At 43.8% G+C, this 24,699-nt stretch overlaps 1 protein-coding gene across 2 annotated transcripts in view; it reads left to right on the top strand.

Moving 5' to 3' along the window:
- EGFL6 (EGF like domain multiple 6) overlaps window positions 1-21,715 on the top strand; it is a 51,235-nt gene extending 29,520 nt beyond the window's left edge. The window contains exons 6-12 of one of the 2 annotated variants that reach the window (XM_037157492.2): window positions 717-851; window positions 2,582-2,704; window positions 9,165-9,491; window positions 10,551-10,631; window positions 14,474-14,575; window positions 17,630-17,895; window positions 21,148-21,715. In XM_037157492.2, the coding sequence (XP_037013387.2) occupies window positions 717-851; window positions 2,582-2,704; window positions 9,165-9,491; window positions 10,551-10,631; window positions 14,474-14,575; window positions 17,630-17,895; window positions 21,148-21,258 (1,145 nt within the window). In that variant the 3' untranslated portion in view covers window positions 21,259-21,715. Of the gene's footprint in view, window positions 1-716; window positions 852-2,581; window positions 2,705-9,164; window positions 9,492-10,550; window positions 10,632-14,470; window positions 14,576-17,629; window positions 17,896-21,147 lie in introns of both variants that reach the window. The other variant, XM_037157491.2, reaches the window with a different exon arrangement.
- Window positions 21,716-24,699: the final 2,984 nt, after the last annotated feature.

Genomic DNA, 24,699 nt, shown 5'->3' with positions numbered 1-24,699 from the left:
GTGACAAGGGTCATTCCCGACACACTGAATCCACATTTTTGCCCACCTCTTGGATTGGTCAGGTGCCTTTTTTGGGGAGGGGGGATGAGGGAGAGGATAGGCAGGAAGGGGATCATGGAAAAATAATTTTCGTCAGCCTATCACTTATTTATTAATTATTTTAAGGATGCAAAGGAAACAGTATTCCGGCACCAACTTGTCTGTTTAACCACAGTTGTGAAATACCAGCATGTCTCTTTGCTTTGATATCTGCAGAGGGAAGCAAAGCCTGATTCTTAATGGTTTGGTGAGCAGGGCTGTCAGCCTCTCTGTAACGTGACTCTCAGCATTAGAGAGGGCAGGAAGCCTATTGTCTGCTAACGTTGTGTTGTTACATCATTACCGTTGACCCACAATTTATGTACAAAGTACATTCTTGAGAAAGCACATGTCTGTGATTTCAGTCCATACTGCAGGATTGGAAGAATCTTGCTTATGAAGTAATTATTTTGTAACATGGAAAATGTAAATGTGTGTTCAGTTTGCTTCAAGTGTTAGCTATCTGATTCTGTTTGTAAAAAAAATTGTATATGCTATGCAATATGCAGAGTTGGAAAAACATTAATTCACTCAGCAAACGTGTAATGTGTGTGTGTGTGTGTGCGTGCATGTGCCTGTATATCTCAGAGGGAGACTGCTTCATCTTGCTAACCCTGACACCTGGTTCTCCATCGCAGATATCAATGAATGTGCCTCTGGCAAAGCCGTCTGTCCCTACAATCGAAGATGTGTGAACACGTTTGGAAGCTACTACTGCAAATGTCATGTTGGTTTTGAACTGAAATATATCAGTGGCCGATATGACTGTGTAGGTAAGATTTGGTGGCACTTTTTCTTTTTCCCTCTCCCTAGCTACTTCAATTCAGTCTACTCATTGAGCAATCTATGGTACCAACCAGCTTAACAACACAGAAAAGGTGACTTTTTTTATGTTTCTGGCATTTAGAAAACTCTGATGACATGAATTATATGAAGCCAGGTCAGTAAAGATTTAAACTAAGGAACTTCAGTCTACATAGGTCTGTTATGGGGACAAATATCTTGAGGTTATTTCATGGCCTTTTAAAAAAAAAGTTGGTTAGTTTTGTTTTTAATGTTTGATTCTTTGTCCAAGTACATATGTAAAAATGGAAACAATAAAGCGGTTGTTACATTTGACAAAAGGAAGAATAACAAGTCCTTTTCAGTCTTGATCTCGGTGATCTGGGCAGGACAGTGTCCAGCAGGGCTGGCTTTAGAAAAATGGTGGAAGGAGAGAAAGACGCATGCTCTTTTCTGGCCCCTCCGTCATCCCTTTCCAGATCCAAGCTCCGCATCCCCTAAAACGCTTCCTGTTCAGGGTCACCAAACCCATTCTGCTACATTTCTGACGTCAGTCAGCCATGGGCTGGATCTGTGTGAGATAACATATTTTTCCCTTAGGGAAGGGATTTCAAGTCTCAATGAGCACATGCAGTGGGGCTTTTGACGAGCTCTTGGATGCTCTCCCGTCACCCTGCTAGGATATGGGATGGGCCCATCCTTTCGGGCTCCCTGCAGACTCCTCCTCACATGGTGTGTGTAACAAACATGCACATGGCATGGAAGCTAACAGCTGGGAGAAAAGTCAGATTTCATTCAACCCTGCACTCGGAGCATCCAAAGACACATCTCGTGCCACCATGTTGGGGCAACACTCAGTCCCTGGGTTTTGAACTGTCTTATGAAGCTTCCACAGCGCTTCCCTCAAATGTCCTCAAATACAAACGCCACCCTGCACGAGCTGGTAAAATTCTTGTTTCCCACGTCCTACTGCAGACCCATCTGCCTCTGTGATCAGTCACACCATGTCACCGAGCAGATACCTACCTATAGGGAGGTTCCACAGGACAGGGTGTGAAGTCACATGGAGAGCTTTTAAAGGAAACAAATCTTTGTGATTTTAAAAGTCACAGAGATCAGCATCTGAACTCCCTTTGTGGCGGAATCTAAAACAATAGGCTATTTTGTGAGCCTCTGTCTACAAAAGCATAGCGTGAAAGTCGGGTGGAGAAGAGGGCTCGTGAACTCCTCACCTGTGTGGAATTTGGAACACTTTCCAACTGTAAATGCAGCAGACAAGCTCAGACCAGCCTGACCTTGCTCCTGGTCGTCTTTGAACAAAAGGCCTACATATTCAGATGAGGTCAATGGTTCGTAGCCAGTCTTGTCTGTTGTTGGTTAGGTGTTCCAAGTCTTTCCATGCATATAATTTATTTCCTCATATTGTGATTTAGTTCGAAATTAGACAGATGAAACAGTTAAGAAGACAACCTGAACATCGTACAGATTTCAGCAGTGTTGATAAGCAGATGAGATGGCTATAGGGGTGGTAAGCTACGCTCCCTGCCTACCTGGCCTCAGGCAGGCTGGGCCTCTGGGCCTCTGGGCCTACACACCAGGGGTTATGAACGCCTCAGTTCTGCAGCCACACTTGATGTGCCGATGGTTGGCTCGAGTGTAAGGGATGTCAGTCTTTCGGCCCTGTTACCACAGTTTGTTCATGGGATGTTCCCATTTTTAGATATAAATGAATGCGCTGTGAATACGCATACGTGCAGCCTCTATGCCAATTGCCTCAATACCCAAGGATCTTTCAAGTGCAAGTGCAAGCAGGGATATAAAGGCACGGGACTTCAGTGTTCTGGTAAGTAGCATTTAGCCCTGGTGTGTTTGCTTTTGCAGGTAAAGCATTTTGTCCATGTCTCCCTCCTCCCTTCATCTGTACTGCACTCCCCACCCCTGGTGTTGCTGTGCCTGCAGGGTTTGAAAATTTAACTCGACTTCAGCCCTCTCTTCTCCACTAATGGAACCACATCCCCAACATGCAAATGCTGAACTTGTAGGCACTCAATTTAAAGAACAGCAAAGGTTCTAGGTATTTTTCTGGTCACAGCATACTTCCAAATACTAAAAATAAGATTTAAAGACAAATGACACTGAGCCAATGTATCTGTCAGAATAGGCTACGTTATGGTACAGTAACAAGCTGTCCTGGAAATGTCAGTGGCTTAGGACTACAAAAGCTTTTAACCATGTGAATAAGGACTTTTTCCAGAATGCAAACCTAAACAAACTATGATGAAGCCGATGTCACTTCATCTCTCATCCTCAACCCTGGATTCACATTTTTGGTGTATCACAAAGAGTCCCATTGCTCTTGCTCGTGAATCCCCTAATGCTCAGGTGGTCGAATCTTAAATTCATAAACCAAGTGCGTAACAATAGAATGTCACCACTATTAACAGCTACAACAATTGTTTACTTCTCACCTGTGCTGTGTCCGGAAAAGAGTCGTCAAAGTGTTTCTTCTCCATGTCACTGAGGAACCCAGACTGACAGAGGCCCCACATCTTATGGTACCACGGTAAGGGTTGTCACAACATGGAAAGACACAGGGACGATCACACACCAGCTCTTAAATAATTCAGCTTGGAAGTTGAGGCAAAAATCTGTATAATCCTGTGTGTCCCAAAAGAGAGGAAAACTAGAAATCATGATGAGCCCCTGGAAGGTCTCCCAAGGCAAGCCAACAAGGATGTCACTCCCTTGACAAATGGTGTCTCAGTGTTTAAAGTCACCCAAGTCAGTCCCTGTGGTCGTGTCCTTTTTTGGCTCACTGGATGACTAGATTTGTTTTCTGCCCCGACCCTACTCTTCCATGAAGCCCTTTAGCAGAGTCCCCACGTGTTCCAGCAAATATGGCTGCACATGGCTGATGTGGCCACCGCTCCTGGCGACACGACAGAGTGGCCACTCGGTGATGGCAAAGATAAACTGTCTGTCCCATGACGAGCATTGAGCAGCACATCTGTAACGGGTCACAGTACCCCCAGGGGCTGTGGTTCAGCACCCCTGGAACAGGCTGTACAAAAGAATGTGGTCAAAGCAAATAAGCATGGAATCAACTTCTGTGAAGAGCTGCCCAAACAGGTGGGCAGCATTTAATCAGGAAGAAAAAATATATTGTGCAAAAGCGTAAACTCTGCCAGTAAATAGTTTAAGAATATGAAATCAAAATGCCTTCCATAAGCAAACTTAGACCGAGAGGTGGTGGTTACATTCTCTCTTAAAAACGGCTGCCAGGTATCTGAGAGTGGAGCAGGAACCCGGCCGAGTAGGGACATTCCACTGCACAGGCTCTCGGGTCTGAGGCTCTGGGAGGGATGCCCGCATTGGCTGGAGGTGGGATTAAACGGCCACTCAGTCTCCAGCCACTCGATGCTGTGGTGTCTGCCCCTCTGTATAGATGTGTCCATGATGTCCTTCTGGAACTGTATTCAAAGAAAGAGAAGTTGGCTGCCTGTGTAGAGCTGTGCATGGGTGAGCTGTAGGGAGGGATGCCTTACCTTTGAGAGGCCCCTGGAGAAGAGACTAAGTAAATGAGTTTCCAGCCTGGATCAGTGAGTGGTCAAGGGTTCCTTCAGGGCACTACATTTGAACATGTGCAGTCCAGCCTCACTTGTCTGAGGCCATGTGGTGTCACAGTCAACAGCTTAGGCGCCAGGACTAGGAAGGCCTGAACCTAAACCTGAGCTCTGCCCCATACTGGTTGTGACCTTTAGCAAGTTTCCTATTCTCTCCAAACTCTTTTTCCTCCTATCCAAAATGGGGCTCATGGCAGTCCTGTGGTGGGGGCCTGTTGTGGGCTGGGCCACAGGCCTTTGAAGCTCCCTCATTTCAGCAAGGCGGGTGGACATTTCCATGCATATCCCTAGCCCCAGGGCAGTGGACTCTCCCTGCCCTGGGGCCTTCCAGCTTTTTCTAGAAGGTCTGCTCAGCCCCGTGTAGGTGGTACAAACCAGAGTTAACACACAGTGCGTCCAGAAGTCTGTGGATAAATACCCAGCTTCCCCTTTGCAGGGTGGGACAGCCCTCAGGTGTTCTCTACAATGAGTTCATTGGTTTTGTCAATGTCCATACTGTACATTGCAATAGTGAAGAGTTTAGTAGAGCATCCTTATGTGTCATCGATACCCAGAGGAAGAAGCACCCAAATGTAGATGTCTGGGTTTTTTGTTTGTTTGTTTTTGCTATTCTGATATGTGTGAGTGTTAATAATACACTGTTAGATAATTTGGCCTTAATTTGACAGCAGCCATACCGCATTGTAAGAGTATCAAAAGTTAGATATTACCCAACTTGGGTAGTAACAGCCAGTTTAGAAAAGGATAGTACATCATTGAGTTACCAGGAGTGTGGCTTCCAGAATCAAATTATCTCAGCTTGGTTCCTGGCTCCCTAGCCTACTACCTGTGGGCTGAAAACAAATTCTTGACCTTTCCAGTGCCTCAGTGTTCACATCTGCAAAATAGACATAATGGTATCTAACCCGTGCTACTGTTTGGACGGTTACATGAAATAACCTAGACATAATAATTAAATGTCCAGATAAAGGGTTTAGCTTGATCCCAGAATATAGTAAATGCTCAATAATCAGGCACTAGTAGTAGCAGTAATAGGGGCAGTGGCTTCTTTACCAAACCTCAACAATTGCTCCCTTTGAAAAGCAGCTTCCCTAGTCATTAGAAATATGCTTCTGATTTAGTTCAGTTCATATAGAGCGTATTGAAGGCCATACATCTTGCTATAACCAGGTCATTAAATTTTTTTTCTTTCAGTTATAACATAATCATGGGAAGTTTGGAGGTATGGCCTGGAAATTTTGTTTTTTTTAACTCAGTAAAAGATTTTCAACATTCTGGTGATCAATTCTAAAAATAATAGCAAACACAGGTCAAATATATGTCAGGCACTAACCTTGGTAACTGACATGTGTTAACTCATTTCAGCCTCCCCAAAACCCTGTTCTTATCCCAGCTTTATAGATGGGGAAACTGAGGCAAAGAGGTGATACGTGTTGATTGGAGGGCACATGACTAGAAGATGTGCGAGGCAGACCCAGGAACCCACACTCCAGGGCTATTTGCTTAACACGGGATGGGTGTGTCCATGACCCACAGCCCCTCCCCTTGGGTGGAGACTGCACGTGGGCCCCTCCCCAACACTCTCATGGCCAGCTTTTCTGCCATCCTTACCCCTTCCTGTTTCCTGGATCTCAGCGTGTGGTACATTCCTCATTCACAATGAAGCCTCTCCTCCCAGGGCTGTGTCCAAAGCTCAGATGAGAGAAGCGTTGCTCCTGGCAGTTGGTAGGAAATCACCTGGTGAACTAAACACAGGTGAATGAAGGTCAAAGTCATATTTCTCCCTGGAGGATGTTCTCTGTCATAGTGATCTTTTCTAAGTAAAGTCATGATTTTCAGGTAGGTGAATATTTAGAGAAATCTCAAATCTCCCCCAGAGAAATTGCCAGCTTCATCTACAGGAGACTGCCTTGTGAATCCGAAAAAACTGGAGTTCCCTATTTTTGTGTCTGAGATCCCCCAACGTGTCAAAGACCCTCCTACTGCAACTTCCTGCTACATTTTTATATTCACAAGAAGATGATGCAATAATGAAGAAAGTTGAAAGAGAAAAAATCAGTTATGTCAAATTTGAAACAGCAATACCCAGAGAAAGAGAAATCCATCCATTCATGGTCATGACCATGAATGGTTTTTTCTCCTTTCCCCAGCTCTCTCTCCACATGCTAAAGGAGTGAGATCGTTGATACCACAAAGGTTGTGTGGCTTGATTTTTTTTTTAGCAGGAAAAATCAAAACTTCAAAGCAGAAACTGAAAGCATATGTTTAGGTTTTGCTTGGTGTGGGTTGAAACTGTCTCCGCATTATTTATTAAAGGTCCTTAGTTCTGTGATACTGATTGCATAAAGGAAATTTCCAGGGAATGGGTATTTCCTGTCCATTTTTCATGCTGGGTCCTGGGAAAAGACTCAGGGAACCATGCACGGAATTACACAGTAAGGCCTCCAGGGGAAGGTCGATAGCTGACGAGCACATTACAATCAAAACTCAACACGTGACCTCTGGCAAAGAAGCTGAAACAGGCCATCTGCGGGTCAGGAAAATGAGTAATGATGTGTTACTTGTATTACTAGTAGTTGGATTCGAACCTACAAGTACAGGCTGTCACTTTGATAAATAGCCAGGACATTTCATTGAAAAGGGAAGTGTAGTTCTTGTTATAACAGCCTTAGATTGATTTCAAAGTAAAAGCAATGTTTTAATTAAGAGCATGTATATTTTTCAAAGCATTTGTTTTTTTCCTTTTCATTGCCCCAAATATTGTGGATATTACGGATGTCTTCTTGTTTATTTTTCTACCACTTTGGTACAGATTGAATTAGCCAAATGATGGAGAAGGAATTGCGCAAGAGAAGAGATTAAAACATTGCCAAGAAAAATGTTATTTCCAGTTTCTTTTATAGTATTCTTCTCACGGGCTGAAATGGATGTCCACGCCCTTATTTCATTGCCCTCTAAACTATATCCAAGTAGTTGAATGGAATACATTGGTTCAGGGGTTATTAGACCCTTCCTTGCTTAGTTTTAGAGTAGCACATGCCTAGAAATTTTATATAATGGCAATATATTTGATTTTACAGATCAGTGTTATTAATTTTGTAAAGGTTACTCTTCTCCCTACCAGTTGGGTATTCTTAATTATCATGAGTAGGTCCCTGGAAAGGGAACATGCATCTTTGGATTCTAGATCTCAAGGAATTTGAACCAGTCAAGAGAAACGCAACCTTTAACCCTAAAGCAGGAATAAACTTGTCTTGGAAATAGGACTGGACAATAGTCATTCATCTGCTTCACCCTGAAATCCCAGCTCTGTCTCTGGGAATCTGAGTGACCTTGGGCAAGTCACTGAACCGGACCCAGTGGCCTCCCGTATAAAACAAAGGTGTTGGACTAAATACCCTTTTTTCTACCTCTCGGGTTCTTCTGCACTGACGTTTCCCTCCAAGGGCCCTTGATCCACCTAGAGGTGCAGTTTTTTAAAATAATTTTATTTAGTTATTTTTCAAGTACTTTTTTTGTCTATTTCTCCCATCTCAGCACCCCCTGCCCCATGCTCCCCACCTCCCTCCCATTTCCACCCCCCTTAGTTCTCGTCCCTGTGTCCTTCCTATTTGTTCCTCCAAATCCGTCCCCTTTTTCCCCCTTAAATTCCCTTCCCTCTCCCCTCTGGTCACTGTCCCCTTGTTCTCTATTTCAGTGTCTTGGTTTTTATTCTGCTTGCTTGTTCATTTTGTTGTTTAGCTTCCTGTTAAAGGTGAGATCATACGGTATTTGTCTTTCAATCCCTGGCTCATTTCACTCGGCATCATGCATTTTTAAAGCAATTTAATTTAGTGCTGAGAAAAATAGTAAGTGTAGAAGCCTCTTTATAAGTATTCAATAAGTAAAATTATTTCACTTTAGGTAATAGTGGATTGAGATTAAGAAAGTCAAAGTGGAGAGAGAACAGGGAGGAAAAAATTGGTATGTGCACACTGAACCATAAATCACCATTTTTGTAGGTCACAGTGGCTCGTTATTGACAATTTACATGGGTCAGCCTAATGCTATGGCTATGGTCTCTGAACAGCAAATTTGGACAAATCTATAGGGTTTACCTAGATAGCTCCAGCTTTGGAGATTACCTGGATGAAAGTGGAAATATTAGAGGACCCGGGAAAATCCAACCCTAGAACCTGTAGCCCAACTTGGTAGAAGTAGGTATTGGATCACCGTTGTCTCTGAAGCAAAACAAAAGAATGTCCTCTAAGGAAAGCTGATTAAGATACTATCATAACATTGGCCCTGGCTGGTGTAGCTCAGTGGATTGAGCATGGGCCTGCAAACCAAAAAGATCGGGGTTCGATTCCCAGTCAGGGCACATGCCTGGGTTGCAGGCCAGTTCCCAGCAGGGGACCCATGAGAGGCAACCATACATTGATATTTCTCTCCCTCTCTCCTTCCCTTCCCCTCTAAAGATAAATAAACAAAATCTTTTTAAAAAGATACTATCATAACATTGGAACTGCTGAAAACAGTTACAAATATAGTTCTGCAAATATCAAATGGTAGAGCCTCACGCCAGTTGATTCTGGAAGCATTCATTTCCTGCACTTGAACACTTTTTAAATACTCTGTGTTTTGTGAGTTATCTAATTATCGGCCATGGCAGAACTTCTGACCTGCTGTTGTTTGTTTTAGTAATCCCTGAAAAGTCTAGGAAGAAAGTCCTCAGAGCACCCAGCACCATCAAAGACAGAATCAAGAAGTTGCTTGCTCACAAAAACAGCATGAAAAAGAAGGTAAAAATTAAAAACGTCATCACGGAACCTGCCGGGACTCCCGCCCCTAAGGGTAACTTGTGGCCCTTCACCTCTGAAGACAGTATTTCCAGAGATGGGTACCCGAATAGTGGCAACAAGGAGACTGAGGAGGGAAAGAAACATGGGCTGGGGAAAGGGACAAGGGATGAGGCCGCCCTGAAGAACCACGTGGAGCAGGAGCAAAGCCTTCGAGGAGATGTGTTTTGTGAGTATCATTTTTGTTATTGTAGGCATTTTATGAAAAATGAACTGTGGTGTCCCTAGGAAATTCAAGAAGAAAAGACAGTTTCACTCCTTAAGTAAAATGGGTTCAACTCGAAGTCCTAAGAAGCAGGTTCTTTATAAAGTCAGGAAACTAACAACTTCCACAGATGTGAAGTCCAATTTGCTCCTATGGGAAATAAAGAGCACAGGTCCTCTCCCCTTACCTGGGGCGCCGGTTCCTGTGTGACACAGACCCGCTCTTTGCAGTCCCGGCACCGGCAGCCTGCTTGTCCCACAGCCGCAGTTGTCTGGCCGCCTGCCCAGATCTGCAGGTGGTGTAGCCCCCAAACCAGAGAGAGCCTTACCAGGTGCATCTGCCAAATTCTACATTTTTCCTTCTTGAACGTACCTTTTGTAGGCCCACTGGATGAAAGGAGAATTTCACCACCATGTGGTTATGATTTTAAAAGCCAAAGTAGACCATTCTAGTGAAGGAAATTTTATATATAATAGAGCTTAAGCATCAGTTTTCCCCAGGAACTAACTGGATAACCGCAGGACCCACCATCAGTCCCAGCCCCTGCGGGATGGGTTCTAACCCACTCTCAATCCCCCACCCTGAGACTTTTCATTTCATTCTCTCTGGGCAGCTGTTGCTCCCTCTATATTTTGCCAGGTCTGTTCTTGGCTCCATGACTGTTGGATTTAACCACGTGAGAAGTAGACATAGGCCCACCCGTCCAGGAACTAGTGTGACAGTGACACATCATATCCCCTAATAGAGTGCAAGTCTTACAAAAGCGGATGTCCAAGACCTGGTGAGAAGGGACATGTTAGTAGTATAGATGCTTAGGTAAACTGGGATAACCTTTGGAAAAACATGTTCTGGATGAGGAAACTGGACCCAAGTGAGTGCCTTGCAGACGTTAGCGTACAGTGCTCTGACATGCACTGGCAGTAGAGTGTGTGATAAAACCCACTCTGTTCAGTCGTTCAGTCATACCTTCTAGGCATGTGGGGATTTCGGGTTGTTCCTAACTGATCACGTCTTCTCCACTAGCCCCTAGGGGGAATGAAGCAGGTGAATTGGGACTGGTTCTGGTCCAAAGAAAAGCAATGCCATCCAGACTGGAACACAAAGGTAAATAACCCTTTTTCCAGGTACATGCTCTCTCTCACGCAGTCCCATCCCATTTGTGTTTCTTCATAGGATGAGATGATTGTTGATGAGTCACTGCTTCATCCCTAAACACCCAAGGGAGAAATTGTTCCATCATGATACTTAGTGCCAGCATGGAAATAGTAGGTCCTTGCCCGATTAATACCAATGATTACAACATAGTAAGCCTGTCTTCTCTTCTCCTCCACTCCCACTGGACACAGAGAGTGAAGAACCGAGGCAGACTGCATGTAGGGAGGTGGGAGAAAATGACTCATTTGCTTCAACTCTAACACCCAAGGGCCCACAATTGGAAAATCACCATGTACTAAAATCTGACCCAAAGTACCTGTGCCAGTCAGTTACCTTGCCACAATAGTGCTGCATAACAAACAACCCCCCAGTGGCCTGCAGCAATAAATGGTTTTGCTTATGAGTCTGTGGACTGGCTGACCAGTTCTGCTCATCTGAGCTGGCCTGGGTGGGGCTCACCCACGTGTCTTCAGTCAGCTGTGGGCCTGCTCAGTGACTTTGCTGATTTGAGCTGTGCTCCCTCAAATGCCTGGGGCCTCGGTTCAGACAACTGGGCTGTCTTGGCTCTGCTCTATGTGGTCTCATCCTCCAACAGGCTAACCACGCTTGTTCTCATGAACAAGAAGGAAATCAAAGGCACACAGGCCTTTTGAGGTCTAGACCCAGAACTCGCCCAACCTCACTTGCACCATATTCTATCAGCCAAGGCAAGTCACAAGGCCAGCCCAGACTTTACATGCCAGGAAGGCGCTACAAAGTCATGCAAAGAGCGTGAATATAGGCAGGGGTCAAAATCAGACCATTTTTGGACCAATCTATCAGAGCCTCAAATATGGAAGTTCTGAGTCATGATCCCTAATAATCTGAGTTTATTTAGTACTTTTACAACCACGACAAATTATATATGGCATCTGTACAAAGACACCAGGAAGAAGCCTACCTGTATATTTACCTTTGTGCTCAGTATAAATGTTAATTCCTTGATCTTCTGTTTCCTTTTCAAACTTTTACTTACCACTGTACACGTCCTAAGCTTGTGCTAATTTGATTCCCTTTCGCATTGGCCCCATGAGTAGATTCTCCAACTTCATTCCTTTGGTTTATGGGGCAGTCTCCACCATGAAGAAAGTACTTCTCTGGTTCAGTCCTCCCAGTTAATCCAAGAAGCTTCTACTAAAACCCCAAAACTAATGACCCCTGACTCAGCTCCTACAGTCATCTTGTTTTTCTCAATATTTCTCCTGAGTGTTCCTTTTTATGTTTTTTAATTTTTACTTTTTAGTTATTTTTAGAAAGGGGGAAAGGAGGGAGAAAAAGAGGGGGAGAAACATCAATGTGTGGTTGCCTCTCATGTGTCCCCTACTGGGGACCTGGACTGCAACCCAGGCATGTGCCCTGACTGGGAATCAAACCGGTGACCCTTTGGTTTACAAGCCGCACTCAGTCTGCTGACCCACACCAGCCAGAGCAGTAAGTGTTCCTTTTTAAAAAAAATTATCTGTATCAAACATCAAATCACCCATGTTCTTGGTTAGGAAGAAAATGTTTCATAGTTCAGGTAATAAACTGCATTCTCCACCTGCTCAGAATTTCTGCCCCAGCTGCACTTTACACTTGCGAAGTGACATTAATAAAGTTTTTGAGTCCTCTTAGGATCCCTAAGTATACAGGGTTTCATATTTTACCTCTTCTTACATGATCCTTAATGAAATACAGAAAGTTTCCAGTTTTGCATATGATCATGTGACCCTGTGATTTCTGAGTCCTTGAGTAAGGTGTTCTGGAGCAGTCATTCTCAACTAAAAGACTCAAGTGGGCACCCAAAGTCTTCCACTTGCTGTTGACATTGAGCAAGTCACATAGACCTGTGATACCTCATTGCCTTCACGCGTAAAGTTGGAACAAGAGCAGCACTCCTCTCTAAGGTGCTGTGTTGGGCTAGGTCGCTCAGAAACAGACCCTGAAACAAGAATGTGTGTGCCATGGTTTATGTGGGAGATGAGCCCAGGAAACAGTGGTTTGGAGGGGAGAATTGAGATGGGGAAGACCAGGAGGCAACACAGGGTGCATTCTCAAGCAAGATTCCTCCAGGTAACTGGAGCTCAATCCCATTGGGGAAGTCTGGGAGCCAGTGTAGGACATGCAGCTCAGAATTGTCCTACTGGAGGGGCAAGGGAGCTGCAGTATGTATATACCAATGCCTATCTGACATTGACTGAAGGCTGCTCCCAGGATGGTGATCATTTTCTGGTGCTCCTGGCCTCTGTAAAAGCAGGGAAGGGCACCACCAAAGCAAATGGAGTTCTGTCCTAGTTGGACCTCCTGCAAGACTGAAGAAAACCTGGAGTTCAGTCTGACTTAAGGTCTGTGTCCGATTCCAGCACTTAGTGGTCCTACCCAAAGGCAAAGAAATGGAGGCATCTATCCAGGAATGCCTGTCCATCACTGGTTGAGGAGTCTTCTGGAGAAATAGCCTGCTCCAGCCAGCGTATTTCCATGCAGATGGTTGTGGGTGTTTGCAGTAGAAAGACATGCACCTGGGACAGATGTTGGTGGGGCACCAACAGCCACTGTTTCAGGGGTGATCAGGATTAAATCGGAGAATATATTTGAAAGCACTTTGCAAACTGTACAGTGCTGGACAAGTGAACTATTGTGCTCAAGGAACCAAAGCCTTGGCTTTCCTCTCTTTAAGGAGTAGTTGGCTTTGTACTATTCCATTGTCCCAGTTTACATTCCTGGTCTCCTGCATGTTGAGGAAGGGAAGGGTTTAGGGACTAACATGCCACCACAGTTACAAACCAAGTGAAAAATTCACGTTGTGCTCTGTGTGGGCTGGCAACCTCAACTTCTCAAACTAGTGATAGCACTCTCTAAAGAATATTGAAGGCTGGAAGCAAGGAGTGGTATCTTTTAGTTTTCACAATGGGGCTAGAAAGAGAACATCTTCATTGGAATAGGGGGAAATAGCAGCTTAGAAGAAAGAAGAGTGAGGGAAACAGCAGTGTGTGTGTGCTGGCCTGTTGTTATGATTTTTGTTAAATTATTGGTTAAGTAGAGCCCCAGGGTTCAGCAAAAGGCCGCAAAAGAAACTGAGATGGAGAAGTTACCACTGGTAGGTCCTGGAAGAAGGATAAGGCCACACGGGAAGGTCAAGGCGAGGCGCTTACAGACAAAGAGGCAGCACCCGGGGCACATGCCTTTTTTAGGGTCCATTTGTGCAGCATTTAGGGGTTCCCAAGCAAGGGCAGGATCGGTTGATTCAAACCAACAAGATGAGACATTTGGTAAGCGCCACAGGGGTCTTACCTAAGGGGAAGGCCCTGGGAAGCAGGGGAGACTGTTTACCACTAGGGCCATTGGAGAAGTCGTATCAGGAACTTACATTTACCTGTGACACTGTAGGCTATGCAGAGGTGTCCAACCTGTGGTCCGTGGGCCCCAACATAAAATCATAAATTTACTTCAAACATTATGAGACTTTTTGTGATGATGTATCACAGTGCATTGAATGGGTTGCCCAAGACAACTCTTCTTCTTCTGGTGTGGCACAGAGACGCCAAAAGGTTGGACACCCTTGACAGGGCATGCACTTGCATGAGGGCTGGTATAAGTTTAAAGCCCCACGGGCTGCTCGGCCAAACAAAATGGAGGCCAATGCAACAACACCATAGAGTAGCTTTGCTAAACTCTCTACAACGGAAAACACAGCATTGCCTTCCAAAGCTCCAAATGATAGACATGTTTCTAATGTTCTTAATGATCATGAGATGCACCCTTTCCCTTAGCAGATTTAAACATCTCAGTTGACTGCAGCTTCGACCGTGGGGTCTGTGACTGGAAGCAGGACATAGACGATGATTTTGACTGGAGTCCTGCGGATGAAGATAATGGTATTTAGATTTCACTATTTCATGTTCTACGATACAGCTCAGGTAAAGAAAGCTGTCCGGTGATGGGAGGGTTATTACTCCCATCGCTTTTGGGTCACTGTTGTTTGTTTGTTGTGTTTGGAGACTGTTAGCCCTTCCCCAGCCTCCCCAGATGAATGACTAACTTGGTTCAGCATATTATATTCTCCTCCTCCATCCCTCTTTCAACCACCCACCCCCACAAAGGATGCTCCAGCAAGCTTTCCACTTTCACTCTCCTGCTGCTGAGAGAGACGTTGGTATTTGTATGAGATTTAAGTATTGCAGGAAAGGTAGAAAGAAGTTGTTCCGTTCCCCCAGTTAACCACCTACAGTGCTCTGTAGTTTGTTTGCTTGCTTGTTTGTTTGTTTGGGATCTTAAGAGGAAGTAGGACTTCTACCTACACCTGGGATTTTAGCGGAGTACCTCACAGAGCATCCAAACCATAATGAGCATCAAATCAGCCACCTGGTGTGAACTCCTGGACTGAACTGTCCCTTCTGTTCCTCAACGATTTCTTTCTTTCCACCTAACGTTGGACAGCTCTCAGCCTCAGCTCCAACCTGCCTACATTCCATGGCCTACCTAAACACTCTTGGGGGGCCCTAGCTTTCCTTTTGGGCAGATCATATGGCTGGCAGATCCTATTTGGAGAATACATCGAATCCCTGTCTCCTAAGGGTTATAATATAATCAGAGACAATTGCTATACCTTCTGGGACTCCAGTTTCTTCCCAAACATATTGTTTTCTGGAGGATGTACAGGCTTACTCCTCCGTTAATAGATCCGTCTTCTAGACCCTTCCTTTAGACTAATTCCTTCCCGAGGTTTTTTCCTTCAGGCCCTGACATGCCATCAGGAAACCTAATATGTCCTAACAAAATTTCCTTTTACAGTTTGGGATTCCAGTGGAGGGCATGTGCTCCAGCCCGTGGAGCAATCAACTGGGGCTCCACCACCTACCTAGAACAAATGAGTTGGGGGGACAAGAGGCGCGAAGAATGGCAGCAAGACAAAAGATTCTGATCAAGCTGCAAACTTTATTTTTCCGAACTGGGTATATATATAGGGGGGAGGGAGAGGAAGGAGATTAGGTTGCTTGCTATTGGCTAGCCTGAGACAAAAAAGGGCCCGCTTATTGATTACTTGGGTGCAACTGGTACTCGTGGACACCGCATGTGCCTGTAGCTGATTGGCTTGTGGAGCGCATGCACACCTCATGTACCTGTAGCTGATTGGCTCGTGGAGCGCACAGGTTCCTGTAATCAATGCAACGTTTTTAGCTAGAAGCCAGGTGTAAGGTTCCCAACAGGCATGCACCCCATACGGCAAGTTGTATGAGTGGGAGTACCACTAAAGAATCAGGGCAGGCACGGGGCAAGTTCAACCAGTCCAGAGAATCCATATGTGGAGAAGCTATCTTGTCATAACTAACCTGAGTTCCTCCTTTCTAACATCATGGAATCTCCAAACTTATGTGTACCAGAGCTGTCTCACACCAGGAGTCCATAGTCAGGGGTGTCCAACCTGTGGCCTGCAGGCCACATGTGGCTCAGGATGACTATAAATGAGGCCCAACACAAGATCATAAGGCTCAGGATGGCTATAAATGAGGCCCAACACAAGATCATAAATTTACTTAAAACATGATGAGATTTTTTTTGTGATTACGTGTTGCAATGTATTTACTGTGTGGCCCAAGACAACTCTTCTCCAGTGTGGCCGAGAGATACCAAAAGGTTGGATACCCCTGCTAGGTTATTCTAGGATCTTGACCGTTCACACAGTCAGCAATGTCTTACATTGGGATTTCCACCAGTGGGAAATCCCCTATTTACAAACACCTCATTCACAAAAGACCCTGGGGTCTGCATCACTCAAACCATACTTCCACCCCTTCTGTACCTCCGTCTGTAGGTGGGCTTGTCTTTGCCTACAGAGTTAAATAGACAAAAAGAACCATGGGATAAATCAACATCATTAAAAAGATAAAATCTCAGAAGATGGATTGAAGTGTGTTTTAGCTGGGAAAGAAAGAGAAACCTGCCACAGTGGGTCATGGAAGAGAGACTGTAGCTGGTAGAGGTACCAAATAAAGCATAGGATGCCTGCATTTCAGACAAGCAACAGATACGTTTTCTTATCTCTGTCGTGTTGTTTATCTGAAAGTCAAACTCCAGTGGGAATCCCATATTTGTATTTGCTGAATCTGACAACCTTAGTAGCTGGCCAAGAAGACTGACAGTCTCTGAGTCCAGTGAAAACTAAGGCCATGTCAGCCTGAGTCTGCAAGTGTTTCCAGGAATCGCCCCAGCAGGAGACTCCACGCCACCCCCAGTGTCTTCCTCCGAGCTTCTACAGGAATCCGTCTTTCTTATCAACTTCTTCAGACCCCATTCAGTGACAGTTTTTGCCCAAGTTCATCAAAGCCACACTCAGGAGATGGGAGATAAAACAAACATCTACTATCCCTGATTAAAAGATGGACACTTAGGAATAGAGGGTGTGTTCCGGTCATTTTAAACCCGAAGGTGAAATGATATGTTACACATGGTGGTTGAGCTCCATGAAACTTGTTAGTATAAATTGAGGAATATTGTGGATTACATACCATACTATGGACCCACCTACTGGCTATCATCCATATCATTGATTCAGTGGGGAAATGCATTCTCAAGTTCAAAAAACCAAGTTCTGGAGCACAAGCTCTCCATCAACTGAGAATTACCTAAAGTGCTAAGGGGTCATTTCATTAGATTCTTACCCCATATCTGCTCTTGCCAGGCTTTGTGAATGTAAACATGTTCCTTGGTTTCTCTGACCCTCAGTTGCCTTTTCTACACAAAAAAGGATTTCAACTCCACGATTCCCTGAAGTCCATTTTAGCATGAAAAGTTTGTTCCTATGCTTGAAATGAAAAGAACTTCAGCTCTCCCTATAGAAGACTACCATTCTTTCTTTATAGCTGTTTTATACACTGTAGCTAAACCCATTGCAATGGCCTCATTAACTGTGCATCTTTCTTTTCTTAAAGCTGTCGGCTACTATATGGCAGTTCCGGCCCTGGCAGGCCACGAGAAGGACATTGGTCGATTGAAACTTCTCCTCCCTGACCTGCAGCCCCAAAGCAACTTCTGTTTGCTCTTTCATTACTGGCTGGCCGGAGACAAAGTCGGGAAACTTCGAGTGTTGGTGAAAAACGGGAACAGTCCTCTGGCATGGGAGGGGACCAAGAGTGAGAATAAAAGGTGGAAGACCGGGAAAATTCAGTTACATCAGGGGACTGACACTACCAAACGCGTAAGTGGACAAAGTGTATTCCGCTAGACATTGACATTATTTTCAATGATCTAATGAACAAAACACTTCCTGAAGTACCTAGGCGCTGGGACTGCAAAGGCGAGTAAGGCTTTTCCCCTACACTTGAAGAGCTTATGTTCTGGAACAAACTAGGCAAGGCAATGGATCAGTACTGCTAATAATAATGCTTGTCAGGTGCACAAATGCCACGCTGTGGGGGAACGGTCTGTTTGTGTGTCAAGCTCCTTTCACCAGCATCCTTTCAAACCAGGCTATAAATTCCTTAGTATGTAAAACAACATCTTCCCTTCATTCTATGCCCAGCACTTATCACAACGAATGAAAACTAGAAGGTCATAGTTTAAGTGGCTGTTGTCTGGAGGCCCCATAACCACGCTCACATCCCATGACACCACAAAAGGATTCTAAGCACTGGGGGAAAACTGTTAACACTAATGATTAGTTTGTCACAGCAGAAGAATATGGACTGAGGGCAGAGTCCGGGACAGACGGGGCACAAGCTTGTAGTTGTCCTCAACCAGTAGTCATAGAGAAAGGGAACTCTTAATTCTCTCAGCAATTCTGTGTGACAGTGTACACAAAGTGCTGCCCACCAAGGACACTCACCCATGCCTTGGCGTTGTAGGGTTTTGTTGGGGTCAGCCTGCCCACATGACCCTGTGGCTGACCTTACTCAGTCTCCAGCTTCTCCAGGCTGATACTTGTGGGACTCAAGGCCCCACCATACATCACATCAATTTGCCTGGCATGGCCAAAGGTGGTCTGAGGAGGTAGAATATTCCAAGGACTTAGTGTTGATCTCCTAGGGACCCAAGGCCGCTTCACCTTCTATAGGCACTGTCTACTCAAGGAGGTTGAGCTTGTGGAAGGAATTGTCTTGTAGAAAAATCTGCTTTTGACTGTTACACCCCAAATGCCCTTTCTCAAAGACAGCATAAGAAGCCTGCATGGTATTTTTGTACCAGGATAAGGAAAAATGCAGTTTACCATCACAAATTAGGATGGCAATTAATTATCCTAGCACTTATTTTTAGTTACCCTGGGGTATCAGTCAGGGATTTCAGTGATGGGGAGGCCACCATATCCCAAGGTCTAGACCTGGCCACCCTCGTTAACCCACCTAGAGGTCTGCTTTTGGCTCACTGCTTTTTAAAAAAATGTCTTATTTATTTTTAGAGAGAGGGGAAGGAAGGGAGAAAGAGAGGGAGAGAAACATCAATGTGCAGTTGCCTCTCACACACCCGCTACTGGGGCCCTGGCCCACAATCCAGGCATGGGCCCTGACTGGAAATCAAACTGGTGACCCTTTGGTTTGCAGGCCTGTGTTCAATCCACTGAGCCACACCAGCCAGGGCTGACTTACTACTTTTGAAAAATACTCAGAAGGACATCTTCCTGAAAGCAGTTCCTCCCTGAGAGGAGACTAGGAGAGGAAGAAATTCCTATCCCCCGTTGAGCTATCACTTGCTGCTTAGTGATAACTTGTCTGCAGCGGTTCTCAAGAAAATGAATCCCAGTAGCTTGGGGGCAACAGAGGGCAGACCAGGCCGTGGGCAGTCACAGTCTCCCTTTGCCCCATTTGTCCCTCTGAGCCTCCCCCTTCTGTCTTTGGAGATCCTGGGAGATTAGGATGGTGGTGACAGTGAGCCTAAAATCACTTCATCCTTGAAAACTATCCCACAATTATTTATGAAGCAGGACAGAGATTCTATTGGGGACAGTGAAGAGTTGCACGCCGGTATCATGAGCATGATCTGTGAAGGACCTTTTTTTACAAGGCCAATTTGCTGCAAGTTTGAATTTCATTTTTTAAAAGTTTAGAAAAGACAAAGGGAAATCACTTCATTGAAAAAAATTAAAGATTCATAATCACCCCACAGTAACATCAATGCTTCCACATTTTGCATTTTACCATCCACATGAATACATATTTGAATCTATTTATATCCACAGTACAAACGCAGTGCATGGTGTTAAATTCATTTTGAGGGAAGGACATGTGTGTGGAGTTTTAAAGAAGAATAACATGTTCCAAATTAAATATTCTTTCCTTCCTAAATTGTTTGATTCAGAGTAACCTGAATGATGTTTGAATCAGAATAATTTTGCTGTCCTCTAATCTGCTTATCTCTAATAGTGAGAATTAAAGAATTAAAGAGCACACTGGGCAAAGGGTCGCCAGTTCGATTCCCAGTCAGGGCACATGCCCAGGTTGCAGGCCAGGTCCCCAGTAAGGGCCACGTGAGACGCAACCACACATTGATGTTTCTCTCACTCTCTTTCTTCCTCCCTTTCCCTCTTTCTAAAAATAAATAAATAAAAATTAAATAAAATAAGATGTAACTGTCATTAGTTTTATAATTATTGAATTAAAAATATTTTGGTGTTTTTTTCTGATTATATAAGTAGCATGAGCTATTTTTTTAAAACATTACAAAATTGAAGAAACTTATACACATCATTCAGCAAAAAATTTATCTTAATAATATTTGTTTGAAAATGTTTTTAGGTGAATGAGTGAATATAAAATAGTCACTGTATGTCTTTAATTTTGTTAAATGAGTCACCCCTGCCATTTTGTGTCCAATTTGAAGATAAGGTTTTTTTCATATTCATCTTCTGTTCTTTATACAGTAGAAATTTCTAAAATGTAAAGAAGTTTGCTTCTCTCTTGATTACTAATAAATGTCTTAGATTAAAGTGATTATAGCCTATTACAATACATTTCTCAATACATGGAAACAACGACATGCCAGATAATTTCTGAATACGTGAATCAACAGTTTAAGAAAAATAACTATGTTATTGTAAACTACCAAAATCTAAATACCTCAAAATAATTTCCTTTCAACTATATAGTTTTGCATTACATATTCACAAGGAATACTAAATTTCTTTTAGGCAGTCTTTTTTTTAAGAAAACCATATTCTTTTATTTTGGGGTTTTTTTGAGGTGGGAATTCAAAAATTTCTTCTTAAACTTTACCCTCCTCACCTTACAGGGGTTTCCAGGTTCTCTTAGGTGTTACAGTTTTCTCTGAACATGAGTCACTCAGCACAGACAGCTGTCACGTGGAAAAATAGAGTATGTTCCTGCTATTCAATGTCAAAGCCTGTTTCTGTGCAATAGGGACACATGAGGTTTGTCCTCTTTAATAGCCATTAGAGAGTCTGATTGTATCATTGTTTTGAATATTTGGAAGTAATTTTTTATCCCCTCTCCATTATTAGATCGTTTTTGAAGCAGAACTCGGCCAGGGCAACACCGGAGAGATTGCAGTGGACGGTGTCGTGCTCGTGTCTGGCTTGTGTCCCGATGGCCTTTTATCCGTGGGTGCTTGAATGCTGCTGTTGTCTGTTCTATCTTTATATTTGACCTTTAATGTCACGTGTCTGTCTTTTGATTTTATATCACAGATGTCCCTGTACTTTAAAAATACAAACTGAATAATTGCCATGTACCAACACAAGCATCATTGTAAGGTGCCTTTCTTATAGAGAGGCATCAATATTTGCTTTAAATTCATTTCTGGGTTGATAAAATGTGAAAATGTCAGTTCAGCCTCCCCCCATACATCTCATATGTCTACTTGTGTTAATGAACCTTTCTATACAACATTTCTAGAGTTACAAAAAAAAAAAAAACCAAAACAGAGAAATGTTTAACTGTGTGGCTTTTATGGCACATCTTAGAAATGATGACATCACAGATAGACTTTTACTTAAGTGGCTTAACTAGATCTTTTGTATCCAAACTTGTTTATTTAAATTCTTTGTAATAATAATATCCAAATAATCACCTTGTCTCATGGTTTAAGTTTTTTCTAAGTAAGGAACTGTGGTTATTTGACTTTGTATTTAGTTATGTGTATGGTTATTTGCTTTGCTGGAAAACATGGTTTTTATTCTTTCTCTATGGAAATACTTTATATTCTTAAAATTCTTATCTATTATGGGAACACATGACTACTTTATTAGGCCTCATAACTGCAATGTAAATTAGCATAAGTTGTTGAATTCAAGGCCTCAGAGAACCTGAAACTAAATGAAGCAAGTAGCAGGACTCAAAACAAAGATAGATGCCTTCTTTTCTGTTTCTTTCCTTCCAAATTCAAGAACAACTTTGTGTGGGAATGAATCCCGCGTGGGTTCTCTGAGGATGAAAGGCTATTCTGCTTTAAGATTCAGAGTCACAAATTGCTCCAAGAAAGCTTCCAAACAAAAGGTTCTTTAGATATTTGCTTTCTGTCCCCTAAAACAGTGAAGGCATGGGGCCATAGGAGGAAGGAAAGAGAGAAGGTGGCTCACTTATTAATCTTTAAAATTTTCAGTCTCACTCTTAAAATTTTTTATACTGAAACTCTTGGGGGGGTGGGGAGGAAATGTTGTTTTTCTTTCATGTGAATCAATTACTTCTACACAAGACTAGCTGTATCTGTTGGATAGCTAGTACCTATAGAAACCCCCCAAACAGCATTTCTAGTGAGATCAGTGGAAGACCTGTCCAGCTACATCCAATCAGCCTACAGAACTAAAAGACATAATAAAATGGTTGTTTTAAAACATGAAAAGTTGGGGTGGTTTGTTACACAGCGAAAGCTAACTGATGCATGTGGTTTTGAATACTGTGGTAGAATCTGAAGAAGACTTCCTTTCTGGATAGAAAATGAAGGTAGGAAGCTGAGCTAAGTTGAACCAAATAATAAGATTTCCCGTTTCTCTCTATCTGCAGTAGAGACTTCTAGTTACCTACCCAATATCCATTCTCACCCTTTTCCTTACTAATATAACCACATATACATGTATTTGGGGGTTAGGGGACAATGTGTTCTACTAAAAGACTGCATTTCTTAAAATCTCTTTCAGTTGGAGGAGGTCACTGAAGCACTGTTGGGGCTTCCAGGAAGGATCATTAAAGATGGATCTTTGATGGTGGCCTACTTTTGCCATATCTCTTCCTCCTTCTTCCTGCCTTTGGTGTGGTTGTGGAGGCAGGTGCTCTATGAGTTACCTTGTAACCATGAGGACAAGGGCCGTACTCTATGAGGGAGTGCACAGCTGGAGGAAGCCTGGGTCACTGATGACATTTTGGTATCTCTGCCTCTGTCCCAGACTGGCCTCTGCTTGACGTTGTAGGAAGTGAAAGAAACATAAATCCTTTCTTGGCCCACCTAGCATTTCAAACAAGGCACACTCCAGACTCAGGTGACCACTCTCCGATTCTTGAGGGCTGCTTCTGCCATTTCTACCAAAAGAGCATATAGTCTTGGGGACTCGCTTCTTAGACCCTTAAATACCAACAGATTGTTTTAAAGCCCGATCAACAGCCTGTGGTGTCATGGAGCTGTAGCCTGCACCAGCACCGAATCATACTTTGCCTCCTTTGAGGAAACCTACGGTCAGTCGATTTAGCCACAACTCCCGTATCAGTTGATCCTGGACAGCATCCAGTGTGCAAAACCGCCATGTCCTCCATCCACCATCTCCCACTCGCTCATCCCCGCACTCTCATGGGCTTTCTCTTCTGGATACTAACTCCCACTATTTCTGCCCCTCCCCCATCACACATACTCCATGGTCTGGTAAACAAACTGCTTCACCTTAATGCATGCTGATGATGTCTTCCTCCATGTTTCAACCTTAGCTGGACTGAGGTTGAAAACAGCTTCCTCTACCCCTGCAGCCTCATCAAATGACTGCCACTCATCCTCTCCCACTGCACACATGTCAGCGTGTAGAGTTGAAGACAGCATCTTTCGTGCCCTACTCTTGTTTACAATCTCTTATTTCTCAAGTCCCATGTATAAAAGGCATTGTTCATCGGAGGCGCCCTTAAGTAGCTCTACAGCCCTCTGTCCTTCCTAGCCATGTCATCAACCAACCTGTGCAGATGACCCATCCAGTATCCTGGCCTCACAGTTCCTTGACCTCCTTTGTTCCAGTTATCATCACCTCCTCCCTGTCACTGGTCTTTTAAAGATCTTTTTCCTCATGAGACCACAGTGCGGTCACACTGCTCTCCTGCTGAAGTTGAGACACTTTCCACTTGCACCATTCATTTTTCAGGCCCTTTCTCAGAGTCCCAGCAGTGCCCCCTTGTGGTAGCCCATGTCCATATATGTGTGGCTGCTACCAGGCAAACAACTAAAAGGACTGCCCTGGGCATCTGCTGCTCCCCACTTTGCTCCATTTCTCCCTTCTCCGGTGTCCTGTGAACGAACTCATGCTTCTTTCAATTCAGTTGCCCCTGAGATCTTGGAGACTCCAATCTTGCAGAACTTTCATTCTTTCCTGTCAACACTTATCGGTCCTACAACAAGTGAAGGGATGGTACTCTTGTAAGATAACTCAAGGGTCAGGAATAAACGGCTGCAACTGTAACCTTGACTAATATTTTCTGTTTTATTTTATTTTTAACATTTTATTTATTTATTATTAGAGCGAGGGAAAGGGAAGGAGAAAGTGAGGGAGAGAAACATCAATGTGTGGTTGCCTCTCACCTGCCCCCTACTGGAGACCTGGCCCACAACCCAGGCATGTGCTCTGACTGGGAATTGAACTGGTGATCCTTTGATTCACAAGCTGGTGCTCAATTCACTGAGGCACACCAGCTAGGGCATATTTTCTGTTTTATAATAGCAACTTCCAATGCCTTCATACAAATGAATGAGCAAGAAGGCAATTTCAGCACCATGGTAAAATCAAGGACTCTCCTCTCATGGCCCTCAAATCTCACAGCTACATTACGATGGGGGCTGTGCCAGTTAGTGTTCACTGGTAGCA

This window comes from Artibeus jamaicensis, unplaced genomic scaffold (genome assembly GCF_021234435.1).
Source record: "Artibeus jamaicensis isolate MK-2021 breed Jamaican fruit bat unplaced genomic scaffold, CSHL_Jam_final scaffold_1283, whole genome shotgun sequence".
Lineage (NCBI taxonomy): Eukaryota > Metazoa > Chordata > Mammalia > Chiroptera > Phyllostomidae > Artibeus > Artibeus jamaicensis.
Note: the sequence above shows the minus strand (reverse complement) of the source record. Positions and strands in the feature narration are given on the sequence as shown.